Source organism: Schistocerca americana, chromosome 2 (genome assembly GCF_021461395.2).
Source record: "Schistocerca americana isolate TAMUIC-IGC-003095 chromosome 2, iqSchAmer2.1, whole genome shotgun sequence".
In the NCBI taxonomy this organism is placed as follows: domain Eukaryota; kingdom Metazoa; phylum Arthropoda; class Insecta; order Orthoptera; family Acrididae; genus Schistocerca; species Schistocerca americana.
Window position 1 is genome coordinate 397,379,412 of NC_060120.1, and position 13,719 is coordinate 397,393,130.

The 13,719-nt window shown below is 38.2% G+C and overlaps 1 protein-coding gene across 1 annotated transcript in view; it reads right to left on the bottom strand.

The window, feature by feature from the left end:
- The window catches only part of LOC124594989 (serine/threonine-protein kinase ATR), a 353,179-nt gene that overhangs the window by 79,244 nt on the left and 260,216 nt on the right, over nucleotides 1-13,719 (bottom strand). Inside the window, exons 31-32 of the mRNA XM_047133527.1 lie at nucleotides 3,657-3,870; nucleotides 2,392-2,576 (exon numbers count right to left, since the gene is read on the bottom strand). Coding sequence (XP_046989483.1) covers nucleotides 2,392-2,576; nucleotides 3,657-3,870 — 399 coding nt within the window. The remainder of the gene's footprint in view (nucleotides 1-2,391; nucleotides 2,577-3,656; nucleotides 3,871-13,719) is intronic.

Below are 13,719 nucleotides of genomic sequence, written 5' to 3' on the forward strand. Positions count from 1 at the left end.
CCATTACTCTTTTTCTTCGGAAAAACTTGAAACAACATACAAAAATACAACACCTAACAACTCTACACAACACAAATTAAAAATGTATGCTAGTGCTGTGCTGCGGTAGCCAGCCTGAAACACTGTATCCTTTTATCTGTACCAATATTGCTACAGATAGCTGTTTCCACATTTCAAAACGGTGTTCGCATATACTAGCTGGAAATATAGGTTTTGAAAACATGTTTCATGAGTAGAAAATCCATTAGAAAACAGTAACAAAGAAAAACAGCACTGGGTCATCAAGTATCAACAAAGAAAAACAGCACCTTAGAAAATAATAACAAAGGAAAACAGCACCATTATGAAATAGTAACAAAGGAAAACAGCACACTGTTAGAATATATTAAGAAAGGAAAACAGGATATTAGAAAATAGTAACAAAGGAAAACAGCATATTAGAAAATAATAACACATGAAAATAGTCAAAAGATTATATTGTGACAGGCTTTTTGTTGTGCCTATCTGCAACTCAGCATCTCCACTATATGGTGAGTTACAACTTTCCTTTTCATAATATTGTTTCCGTGAGTAGTGTATATGTGGCTTAATATTTAAATAATGAGCTAAAGTGCCAGTGGCCATGGTGGAAGGAACTGTGATAGTCATTTATTTTAGTAAAAATACACCATGGATCAATCAGTTTACCATCACAGCCTTCATTCCGAAACACTGCTTCTAGTAATGACACATCATTCGCTGGCTTTACCAGGTCACAATCAAACTATAAACTTGTAGCCCAACCTAGACCACACGTTACACTACAGTTTAGTCTGTCACCAAAACAATTGCTCCAAAAAAGTAGTAAAAAATATTGGAGCTCTGGTGGTGGTAATTTCAGACTCTCCTTCATGACACAATATAATCATAAATAAGCAGTTATGAACATTATACATTTTCATTTCCAGTGCTCTCATCTCTCACTGATCACATAAAACTATCCTCCCACCGGCTATGTAAAACTGACTCGTTTCTAACCCAAATACCACAGAGAAAAAGCACCCTAGCTAGCTCTGCCCATACTCTATACATTGGTGGCGTGTCACCTTATTCCGTCCCCATGGATGCAAGTGTACATGGTGTATAAGCATTCTGTGTGACTAGTATTTGTCATTACAGTTACTCTTTGATGTTAGAGGTATAGACCATTCCATGTTACTCTTTACAGCAACTGTTAAGCCTTCCATGCTTGTAAGCTACCTTGTAAAGACATGTTTTATGTGGAAATAAATGTTCATTCTATCAGATACCCACATATTGATTGACAAATGTTTTGGAATCTGCATACATTCCAGGCCCAACGAAACTTTGTTTGACCACTCTAATAGTGGCCTGCACTCCTGGATGTGCTAGCCTGTGATGCACTCGAAAGTGTTGGGACCCAAATGGACGCGCTTTCGGTCCAGATAGGTCAGAATACAATTTAACATTTCCTTCAGGCATCACAACACAATGCAACTTCAGCTGTGCTGCTTGTTTCAACAGGTCTTGTAACTCACCATCATATTGCTGGGCCTGTGTGAGGGCATCAAAATCAATGGTAGCTTCTACAGTTTCAACATGCGAGCATGTATCTGCTGCCGTGTCCACATCATCTACACATGATAGCACATCTGCTGGTACATTCAGCTTCCTTCATATATAAGCAATGCAGGTGGTGATTTGGCTAATGTAATCTAAATGGCATAATGTAATCTAAATGGCATAACTGCCTTGGCAATGCTTTCTCTGGTTTTACAGCAAAGGCATATGTTAACAGATTGTGATCCACATAAATAGCAAACTGTCAGCCCCCTAGTAAATGACTGAATCCTTGACTGAATCGTAAGTTGCATAAAGTTAGCAGTTATAGGTTGCCAACGTTGCTGTGAAGGTGACAACTTGTGACTGAAGAATGCTATGGGCTGCCAACTGTGGTATTAGCCATTATAAAAACCTCACATGATATTAGCACAGAAAGATGTCAAAAAGGAAGCTGGGATGAGTAAGAGGTGGACAGGACGACTTTAAAAGAAGTAGAAATTGTTTAAATAAATTGAAAAGACGAGAAAAATTTGTGGCAGGTAACTATAGAGGAATCATCATATCAGTTTGTGAGGTAGAAATTGGTAAGTCTATGAACAAGAAAATTATATAAGTTACGATTACCATTCTAGTGAGAGAAATTCCGGACATAGAACTAATATACTGTTTAAGCCCACAATCTTAAAGAACCTCCTTATGAGTAAAGTTAAGAAATGATCACATCCTTCTTCATAAATTGTTTTATTTTGCTTCTTAATGATCTACACACTTATTATAAAATGACATGACACATACTTGAAAAGAGGTATGTACAATATATAACCTTACCCTCCTTTTGTATCACGTTCAGCTTCACTGAAATTCTGCAAAACACGATCATAGAACCGAGCAAGACTTACATAACCTTTCTCCCAGCAAGCGTACATGCTCAGAGCACGATTGTAGTTACGGACTGACTGCTCAGTATCTACTTTCAGCATATCATCATTGTAGCGAGCATAAAGAAGTAGTGCCTAAAAAGAAATTATTGTTCATTTGATTATTAAATATTTCACTACATTTTAGTAGGCAAATGGTGTTCTATTGCAGAAGAATAAAAGAAAACAAATTATTGGCAAAAAGTGAATTGACATCTAAGGTACTATAGGCTTCATCAAATGTAATTACAAACAATTAAGCACAAAATTAAATATGAATATCACTAAAAGTCACAAATATGGTCAAAGACTTTAATTCCACTGAGTTTTGCAATATGTAAGGCTATGACAGACTCTTCAGAAGAACTCAAGGATTGCCATTCCACAATTTAACAGGGTGGGCTCCTGGGTTTGGCTCTTTCAGTTTTTAAGCTGGTGTCTTTTACTAAACATTTCCCAATACTTTATTGACATTGAAACAAAATATGTTCAAAGAGACAAAACTTACATTTGAACTTAGCAACAAACAGGAATATGGATACTAGCTATATCTTCCAAATACAGTCATCTGTAATAATGAATGTTCTTCACAAATGTTTGCAGAAATGTCCAATACACTGGGAGCACAACATTCGAAAGACCACTGCCTAAAAATGTGACAAATGTAATTTGTTGTATGCTCATAAATGCAAAGAACATTCATCCACATGGCTTCAGTATCAAATAAGGCAGCTTGGTAGTAAGTGCTTCCTCATTTATGGATTCCCATATTACATTTTGAATGATTTTTCTGTTGCATTTTATTTCGAAACCACACACAAGTCTCCTTCAGTATCACCACCTAAACCCCTCTCACTCTTTTTCAAGGAAAAATCCCATTTTTTCTGTGTTTTATACTTTCAGTACTCTATGGAGACTAATTTCATCTTTCATGTATTAAGATAAAAAACAATAACTGCCCCTCCCCTTTCTGTTCAATACAGTTTTCTATATTTTCTACATATTATATATGTACTGAACTATGATGACAATTTTCTATGTTTCAGCTATCTAAGTACACTACACAAAGTATTACTTTTAAACTCAGGCTTCAAACAAAGAGACCATTACAAACGAAGATCATAGGTTTTAATGCTGAAATTCTCAACTTTTGAGGACTCTGGATATTAGTTTCACCTTGGCATACAGTATTCTCCGTGAAGTCATTTCTTCATCTTCCTCTTCTTTTTCCTCAGGAAAATCTTCAGACACAACACATTTCAGTGCATGAAACGCTGATTCATGATCGCCTTTTATCCAGTGCAGTTTTACTTTCTCAAGCAACAGTTGTGGAAGTTTATACTTTTCAGCACTCAAGAGATAAGTGTATGCCTGCTGATGATGGTTACCCCTGTTTTATGAGAAAAATTATTTTTGGTAATAGATACATACTTTATTCACTGATCTATTGGAAATTTTTGAATTATACAAGCAATATGCTATCATGTAATGAAACAATGACACATAAGTACTGGTAGAAAATAAAAACACACAATGAATTTCTGAAAATGTCATAGAAACTCCAGAAAACCTATATGTTTGGTTCCATTTAAATGGCCTACAGCTAAATATTTCAAAAACACAGCTGATGCAATTTAAGACAAAACAGTCTCACATAAATGATATTTACATTATGCACAGAAGCCAGGAGCTAAATAAAGCAAAGCATGTTAAATTCTTAGAAATACAATTGGACAGAAACCTATCATGGTCCTCACACATAGATTATCTAAAAAATAAACTAAACAGCCCAGCGATTGCTATGACAATCTTAGCCAATGTCACTAGTATAGACACAAAAAAAGTAGTATACCATAGTTACTTTGAGTCAGTAGTGAGATATGGTATTGTCTTCTGGGGGAATTCTAGCAACATGACAAAAATTTTAACTTTGCAGAAAAAATTATCAGAAACATATGCAGTGCAAAGCCATTATTATCTTGTCAGCCATTATTAAGAGATCTTAAGATACTAAGCGTTCCCGCATTGTATCTTTTCACAAGTAATAATCGTAAACTCTTTTTGTCAAATAATTTCCAGCATAGTTATGAAACTAGAAACAAAGAAAGCTTCATGCTGCCTACACACAGGCTTAATCTTTTTGCACAGACTCCCCAATATATGGGAATGAAAGCATACAATAAACCAAAAGACACAAATTTTAGAAAGGTCCAAATTGAGGCAGTAAAAAGAGAATTGTATAGCACCCTGGTGCAGAAATGTTATTACTCTGTTGATGAATTTTTTAATGATCTGGCCATCTGATCAGGATAAAAACAATAATAATAAATAATATTCAAATTTTATTGTGATTATATAAAAAATATTGCTTTCCATAGATGACGAGACTCCGGTACATAAAATCAATGATTTAACTTGTACGTTATGAGACAATAAAATTCTGATTCTGCCAACAATGTCCCCACGAAGCACAAACATAAATCCAAGCCTATAAAGGTAGAGGAAAATACCATGCTACACCAATACCAGCTGATCACCTTCAGATCTAAATTCTAATAACGCAGTACTCTTAGAAACTAAGCCTGTGTATGTGTCCACTGACTCATGAGGCTAATGTTCTTTTTTATGGAAATATCGGTAAACGACCTTTTTTTTTTTTTTTAATAGCATTGTTAACTACAAAATATGGAGTTTGCTGTAATTTTTAAAACCAAAACAGTCAGTATGCTTAATAACTGAGTACTTATTCAATAGTTTGGGGCCTGTCCTCTATAAACTGTTTCATGGTTTAAGAAACAATAATTTAATAAAAGTCCTCGAGCAAGATTTTGTGTCCAAATTGATGGTAAACTAAAACTGGACCAAAACAGAAACATGAAAATACTAAATTTTTGCATATTTTACACACTTGTCCTCTCTGTAGCCTTACTGAATAACAGTGTTCAATACAATATTTGTTCCAAAACATTGTAACTATCATATTACTTGTTCTGAAACAAAAACCTTATCTCTGAGATAAGACAATGGGAAATAAGAAAACTCCACTGAATATAATACATCACAACAAACCGCCACATGCAGCTCAGTATTTTCGATTAAATAAGTGAGGGTGGAATACTTCCGATTTTTAACACAAACTAAAAGAAAGGAAAACTGAAGTGTCCAATCCTTAACACTGCAGTTAAAATGGAGTCTCCACATGGATACATTAACCAGGAAGCTCAGTCCAATGTATTACGCTCTTAGAAGCACCTTCCATTGTGTTGACCATGGAAAAGAGTGTTGTCCTGTTGTCTTAGGGACATGGAAGCTTGCCAAGGTAAATAAAGCATTTGTTCAAAAGAGGTTAGCAGTAACAGTGTTGTGTAAAACATATTTACAGATTTAGAAACATACCACTGTAATTAAGAAAAATTAATCTGCTAATAGCAGAGAAGCAGCAACAGTATAGTAAAACTGAGATGGTTGCCCCCACCCCAACATTAAATTTAGAAGGCATAAGCTTGAACAGAATTGAACAGTAGAGAGAGAGTTTATTGTTACTACAGTACACAGGTTAAGTGTCTCATATTAATGTATGCCTTGCCTTAATCCACATCCATGAAGGTTCTTCTTCATGATGGGATCTACAGAGCACAATGAATGAATGAATGAGTGAGTGAGTGAGTGAGTGAAGATGGACAAGCATAAAAAAGGAAAATTGTTAAAATAATTATCACAGCATTTGTCTGACATGATGTGAGAAAAGCATGGGAAAATTAAATGTGGATTCTCAAATCAGAAATTCATTACTATAAAATGGGGAAACATCAGACACAGGAGTAAATTTGGACAGGAACAGCGTATTTCTCTTCTTCATTGGTGTCACTGAATGCAAGCTCTTATTTCACATGCACATTCTGCTGTTTACATCTTACATATTGTCAAGAAGATTCGAATATACATTATTGCACACAGAAGTTCATATGGTGGTGTTTAGCAGTTTTCAGGGTAGGGTACAATTACTGTTGTTATCTTTATGCAAATACTTCGTTCATTGTACTAGAAGAGAAAAAAGTGGCAAGCATAATTTCCTTATAATTTACTTTTTTAATGTTAAGAAGGAAATGTGAAAGTAGTCTGTTCACATATTCCACTTGCACTCATGTCTAGTAAACTACGAGGGTGATTCAAATAAAAACCATAAAAGTTCCGTAAAATTTTGAGAAGTTGTGTGAATGAGTTGGTAGGTGGCAGCATGGTTCCTTAAGGTTCAGAACATGACTGACATGTGGCAGAGAAAGGTTACAATGCAGGAAAAGGCAGCAGCATCCACAGCATTCATAGCAGAATGACAGTGCAGTACAATGATTCATGTCTGTTGCTGCAGCAAGTTGATGAGTGGAGCAGGAAGTTTAAATGCAGTGTAGCTTCTGTGGAGGATTCCCTAAGACCACAGTAGGCTCACTGTGTAGTGACAGCCGAAAATATTACGTTAATGGAGGAGCTTGTAAAGAAGAACAGATGCATAGCGCTGAACGAAATAACCATAAATTTGAAGATAAGTACTGGTTCAGTTCAGAATATTGTTCACAAAGTACTGACTTCAATAACGTGTCTGCAAGATGCAGTAGCGGCTTGTTGGTATACATTCCTGGTGTTCACAAATTTTTAATTTCAGATAAATATGTTGTTGTTGTTGTTGTGCTCTTCAGTCCTGAGACTGGTTTGATGCAGCTCTTCATGCTACTCTATCCTGTGCAAGCTTCTTCATCTCCCAGTACCTACTGCAACCTACATCCTTCTGAATCTGCTTAGTGTATTCATCTCTTGGTCTCCCTCTACGATTTTTACCCTCCACACTGCCCTCCAATGCTAAATTTGTGATCCCTTGATGCCTCAAAACATGTCCTACCAACCGATCCCTTCTTCTAGTCAAGTTGTGCCACAAACTTCTCTTCTCCCCAATCCTATTCAATACCTCCTCATTAGTTACGTGATCTACCCATCTTATCTTCAGCATTCTTCTGTACCACCACATTTCAAAAGCTTCTATTCTCTTCCTGTCCATACTAGTTATCGTCCATGTTTCACTTCCATACATGGCTACACTCCATACAAACACTTTCAGAAACGACTTCCTGACACTTAAATCTATGCTCGATGTTAACAAATTTCTCTTCTTCAGAAACGATTTCCTTGCCATTGCCAGTCTACATTTTATATCCTTTCTACTTCGACCATCATCAGTTATTTTACTCCCTAAATAGCAAAACTCCTTTACTACTATAAGTGTCTCATTTCCTAATCTAATTCCCTCAGCATCACCCGATTTAATTTGACTACATTCCATTATCCTCGTTTTGCTTTTGTTGATGTTGATCTTATATTCTCCTTTCAAGACACTGTCCATTCCGTTCAACAGCTCTTCCAAGTCCTTTGCTGTCTCTGACAGAATTACAATGTCATCGGCGAACCTCAAAGTTTTTACTTCTTCTCCATGAATTTTAATACCTATTCCGAATTTTTCTTTTGTTTCCTTTACTGCTTGCTCAATATACAGATTGAATAACATCGGGGAGAGGCTACAACCCTGTCTCACTCCTTTCCCAACCACTGCTTCCCTTTCATGCCCCTCGACTCTTATAACTGCCATCTGGTTTCTGTACAAATTGTAAATAGCCTTTCGCTCCCTGTATTTTACCCCTGCCACCTTCAGAATTTGAAAGAGAGTATTCCAGTCAACATTGTCAAAAGCTTTCTCTAAGTCTACAAATGCTAGAAACGTAGGTTTGCCTTTTCTTAATCTTTCTTCTAAGATAAGTCGTAAGGTTAGTATTGCCTCACGTGTGCCAACATTTCTACGGAATCCAAACTGATCTTCCCCGAGGTCCGCTTCTACCAGTTTTTCCATTCGCCCGTAAAGAATTCGCGTTAGTATTTTGCAGCTGTGACTTATTAAACTGATAGTTCGGTAATTTTCACATCTGTCAACACCTGCTTTCTTTGGGATTGCAATTATTACATTCTTCTTGAAGTCTGAGGGTATTTCGCCTGTCTCATACATCTTGCTCACCAGATGGTAGAGTTTTGTCATGACTGGCTCTCCCAAGGCCATCAGTAGTTCTAATGGAATGTTGTCTACTCCCGGGGCCTTGTTTCGACTCAGGTCTTTCAGTGCTCTGTCAAACTCTTCACGCAGTATCTTATCTCCCATTTCGTCTTCATCTACATCCTCTTCCATTTCCATAATATTGTCCTCAAGTACATTGCCCTTGTATAAACCCTCTATATACTCCTTCCACCTTTCTGCCTTCCCTTCTTTGCTTAGAACTGGGTTGCCATCTGAGCTCTTGATATTCATACAAGTGGTTCTCTTCTCTCCAAAGGTCTCTTTAATTTTCCTGTAGGCAGTATCTATCTTACCTCTAGTGAGACAATCCTCTACATCCTTACATTTGTCCTCTAGCCATCCCTGCTTAGCCATTTTGCACTTCCTGTCGATCTCATTTTTGAGACGTTTGTATTCCTTTTTGCCTGCTTCATTTACTGCATTTTTATATTTTCTCCTTTCATCAATTAAATTCAATATTTCTTCTGTTACCCAAGGATTTCTATTAGCCCTCGTCTTTTTACCTACTTGATCGTCTGCTGCCTTCACTACTTCATCCCTCAGAGCTACCCATTCTTCTTCTACTGTATTTCTTTCCCCCATTCCTGTCAATTGTTCCCTTATGCTCTCCCTGAAACTCTCTACAACCTCTGGTTCTTTCAGTTTATCCAGGTCCCATCTCCTTAAATTCCCACCTTTTTGCAGTTTCTTCAGTTTCAATCTGCAGTTCATAACCAATAGATTGTGGTCAGAGTCCACATCTGCCCCTGGAAATGTCTTACAATTTAAAACCTGGTTCCTAAATCTCTGTCTTACCATTTTATAATCTACCTGATACCTTTTAGTATCTCCAGGATTATTCCAGGTATATAACCTTCTTTTATGATTCTTGAACCAAGTGTTAGTTATGATTAAGTTATGCTCTGTGCAAAATTCTACAAAGCGGCTTCCTCTTTCATTTCTTCCCCCCAATCCATATTCACCTACTATGTTTCCTTCTCTCCCTTTTCCTACTGACGAATTCCAGTCACCCATGACTATTAAATTTTCGTCTCCCTTCATTACCTGAATAATTTCTTTTATCTCGTCATACATTTCATCTATTTCTTCATCATCTGCAGAGCTAGTTGGCATATAAACTTGTACTACTGTAGTAGGCATTGGCTTTGTGTCTATCTTGTCCACAATAATGCGTTCACTATGCTGTTTGTAGTAGCTAACCCGCACTCCTATTTTTTTTATTCATTATTAAACCTACTCCTGCATTACCCCTATTTGATTTTGTATTTATAACCCTGTAAATATGAGCGTGCAGAATTAATAGCATCTAGGTGTATAACAATTATGCTTATCAACATATTTGTACAACTTCAGCCACTGACAATAATAATAATACGCATAACTTGTCTGAAAAAAGGAAGTACTGTTTTTGTTGAATTTTGTTGTTTTTGTACACAATTAAGAACATTTTATGGCAAGAACAAAATAATGTTTAAGCTTTCACTACTCTCCGTTTCACATATTTGTGTAAGTGGGAGTTTTCATCCTTTTTTTTTTTCATTTTTCCGGACAAATGTAAAAGGTCTCTAACTCATGTACTAGTTAACAAATTAACTTGGAGGCTGAAAATCAGGCATTACTATGTCATACCCACAAAACAACTTATGATTATTACACATATCTTTGTCAAATGTTCGCTTATTTGATTTCGTCACTTTCTCAGACAACGGGTCTGGTCTGGGAGACTCTACTTCCTTTGCTGCTAACTCTTCCTTTTAATTTTCTTTTCTGTTAGTGCTTAATACAGGTTCAACAATGTTCATGTTGACATTGAACAGGAAAGCCAATTCCTGCACAGTAAACAATCAACTCCAAACACAAACTGCCATTTGCAGAAATTACTAAATTCATGTAGGACTATCTACCAACAAGGTCACTTGACTAGAATATAAATAAAGCACTGAGAGACAGAAGGGCCAAAAGCACACTCTCTTCAACCTCCCTATATTTAAACGAATATCAAGAGAAACCAATGAGACAGCTTTTCGTGAATGTTTGGATACACATAGAACATGAGCCTACATAAACCTGACCCACCATAACATCAAAAGATGTCAGAAGCACGAATAAATGCTACAGTCACACAATTGACAATGATGTGCTTTGATTCTCAGCACATCACGTGGATTACAGTATGAAAAATCTAAAATGTAATATATCTCATTCAGAACCCCACGAAATAGGTTTTTCTATCAGTATAATTATAACATATACTGATGTCCAATCTAATTTTAGTACATGGTGAATGAATTGGCATATCTGTGGAGTGTGCTACCACCTAATGGGATTTAAGCCATGCGAATGTGGACAAAAATCTGTTGCAGTGTGCTACCACCTGGCGGGATTGACGTAAAATCATAGTTGAATGGTTAAGTGCTAGCAGCGCACTCCGTGAACAGTGCACATTGTTTATCAAATCCGTATATATTTTGTCCATAAGGCAATTACGTCACACCAGTTGCACATGAGCAGAAGCTCCTCAAAATGTGCACATGTGAAGGTGTGCTTGCAACACTGATGCCACGTTTCGGCGAGTCTAGAGAGGCAATGTAGCACAACGCATTAGATTTTGCATCATGTATTTCAGATTACTGTATCTACTTTAAGTTTAACAGCATTCAAAGAAATATAACCAATAAATCTGCAAGGTGACAAAAATTTGTGTCTTATTGTGGTCTTACACAATAGCCACAACTGGCAAGATGGATCCTATATCAGCTGACTGTCAAATTGAAAGATCAAGTCGATGCTTGTGAAGAACTTTTGCATCATTTCCATGTTGAAGGTGATGCATTTCTGGGAAAAAATTGTTACAGGCTATGAGACTTGTGTCTACTATCATCGACCAGACATGAAAAGGTTAAGCACGGCATGGCACCACAGCTCATCACAGAAACCAAAAAACTCTGAACTCAACCATCTTCTGGGAAAGTCATGTTCATTCACTTCTTTGATGAAAATGGAGTAATTTTGGAGCATTGTGTGTATAGGGCAGTGACAGTAATGAGTACTTCTTATTCAGACATGCCACAAAATAAACTTGACCCTGTAATCAGGTGTATGATGATGATGATGATGATGATGATGAGTTGAGTTGAGGGGGCGTTCGACATCACGGTCATCAGCACCCTGACGAAAAGTCAACATGAAATCTCATGGGTGGCGACGAAGGCTGTCCCCAACAGTTTATGGATGAGGGCTGATAGTTCACAAAATTTCACCACTCTGTTAACACTGGAATTGGTATCTGCGAGGACAGTGGGCAGATCTCCAGCGAGACCAAGGGCTGCCCTATTATCAGTATACAGGACACACATAGCCACAATATGTCGAACTGAAAGCGGCATGCCACAAACTTCACAAAAAGGTGGATCCTCCCCCTGGAGGAGGAAGCCATGTGTGAAAGGGCTATGCCTGAAGCACAGTCTGGTAACCAAAACCTCCTTCCAGCGGTGAGGCTGACATGAAGTCCGCCAAGCTTTTGTGGTCGGTTTGAGCGACCATAGTTCGTTGTTCGACACCTGCAACCATTCAGTCTCCCACTGACGCATGATGCATCTGTCAAAAAATGAGATAATGGCGTGCAACGGGATGGGACATTGGTGGACAGCACCACCCCAACATGCTTCCTTGGCAGCTTTATCAGAAATGTCGTTATGCTGTACCCTAACGTGGCCAGGTACCCAGCAAAAGATTACCTCCTTATCATGGCGTTTAAGTGGGTCTACCGGATACATTTGGTGAAGCGCTTGCAGTGCAATAAGAGAGTTGGAACAGACAAGAAAACTCGTACGGCGATTTCTGTGAACCGTCTCCAGTGCCATTAGAGTGCCATATAACTCCGCATCATAATTTGTAAATTGTTCTGGAAGACACACTTTAAAAATCCTATCAGGGAAAACCACAGAACAACTGAGAGCATTCCCCTGCTGGGATCCATCTGTATAAATAATGATAAAACTATGGCACAAACTCAAAATAGACGAAAACAAAGTTGTAAAAACCATATCTGAAGTACAATTTTTTTGGTGCAGCATCAAGCTTAAAATCACTTTGGGCCTCCGAAGACACCAAGGTGGCAGTGCGTTCCATCCCTTGGCGTGTATTTTCATGCCCGAGAGTTCCCGATCCTTGAGGCAGGCCGTAGCACGTATACCAAATGGCTGGGTCACTTGCGGCCGATTCCTGAACAGTCGTTCGAAGGCGAGTTGGATTACTGGACTAAATGCCAACGACGGGTGACACTGAGATTTTCAGCACCTGTCGACCCAAAAGGATACGTCGCTGAATCCAGAGTGGTGGTTCACCAGTCTCTGCACACAGACTCTGAACTGGGCTGGTCCGAAAGGCTCCAGTTGATATCCGAATGCCCACATGGTGGACAGCAGCTAACATCCAGAGGTAGGAAGGATGGGTCGATCCATAGACCACGCTGCCATAGTCTAAGCGTGATCGAACAAATGCCCTATAAAACTGTAGGAGGCGGAACATGTCAGCTCCCCATGTGTTTCCGCCAAGGCATTTCAAAATGTTCAACAACCGGAAGCCCTTTGTTCATAGGTCTTTCAGGTGTGGGAGCCATGTTAATTTTGAGTCAAATAATAAACCCAAAAAGCGCGCTGTGTCTGGAAAAAGTAAAATACGGTGCCCCATTGTAAGCTCTGGTTGGTTAAAACTCCAACGAGCACGATTAAAATTGACACACACAGTCTTCTAAGGTGAGAACCGAAAAGCAGTTGTCTGTGCCCAGGTTTCCAGCCTCCTAATGGTCAGTTGTACCTGCCTTGTCGTTGTCTTAAGATCAGAGCAAGAATAGAAGATTGCAAAGTCATCCACAAACAAAGAGCATTTGATGGGGCTCCTGACTGCAGAGGAAATGCCATTGATAGCTATGGCAAACAATGTGACACTGAGGACACTGCCCTGGGACACACCATTCTCCTGAACATAGCAATCAGATATGGCATCGCCAATGCGATAACGAAAACACCTGTCCTCGAGAAAGGATTGGATCAGAAGCGGCAGGCATCCACGTAGTTCCCATTCATGAAGTTGGCAAAGGATGTTGTACCTCCAAGTAGTGCCATA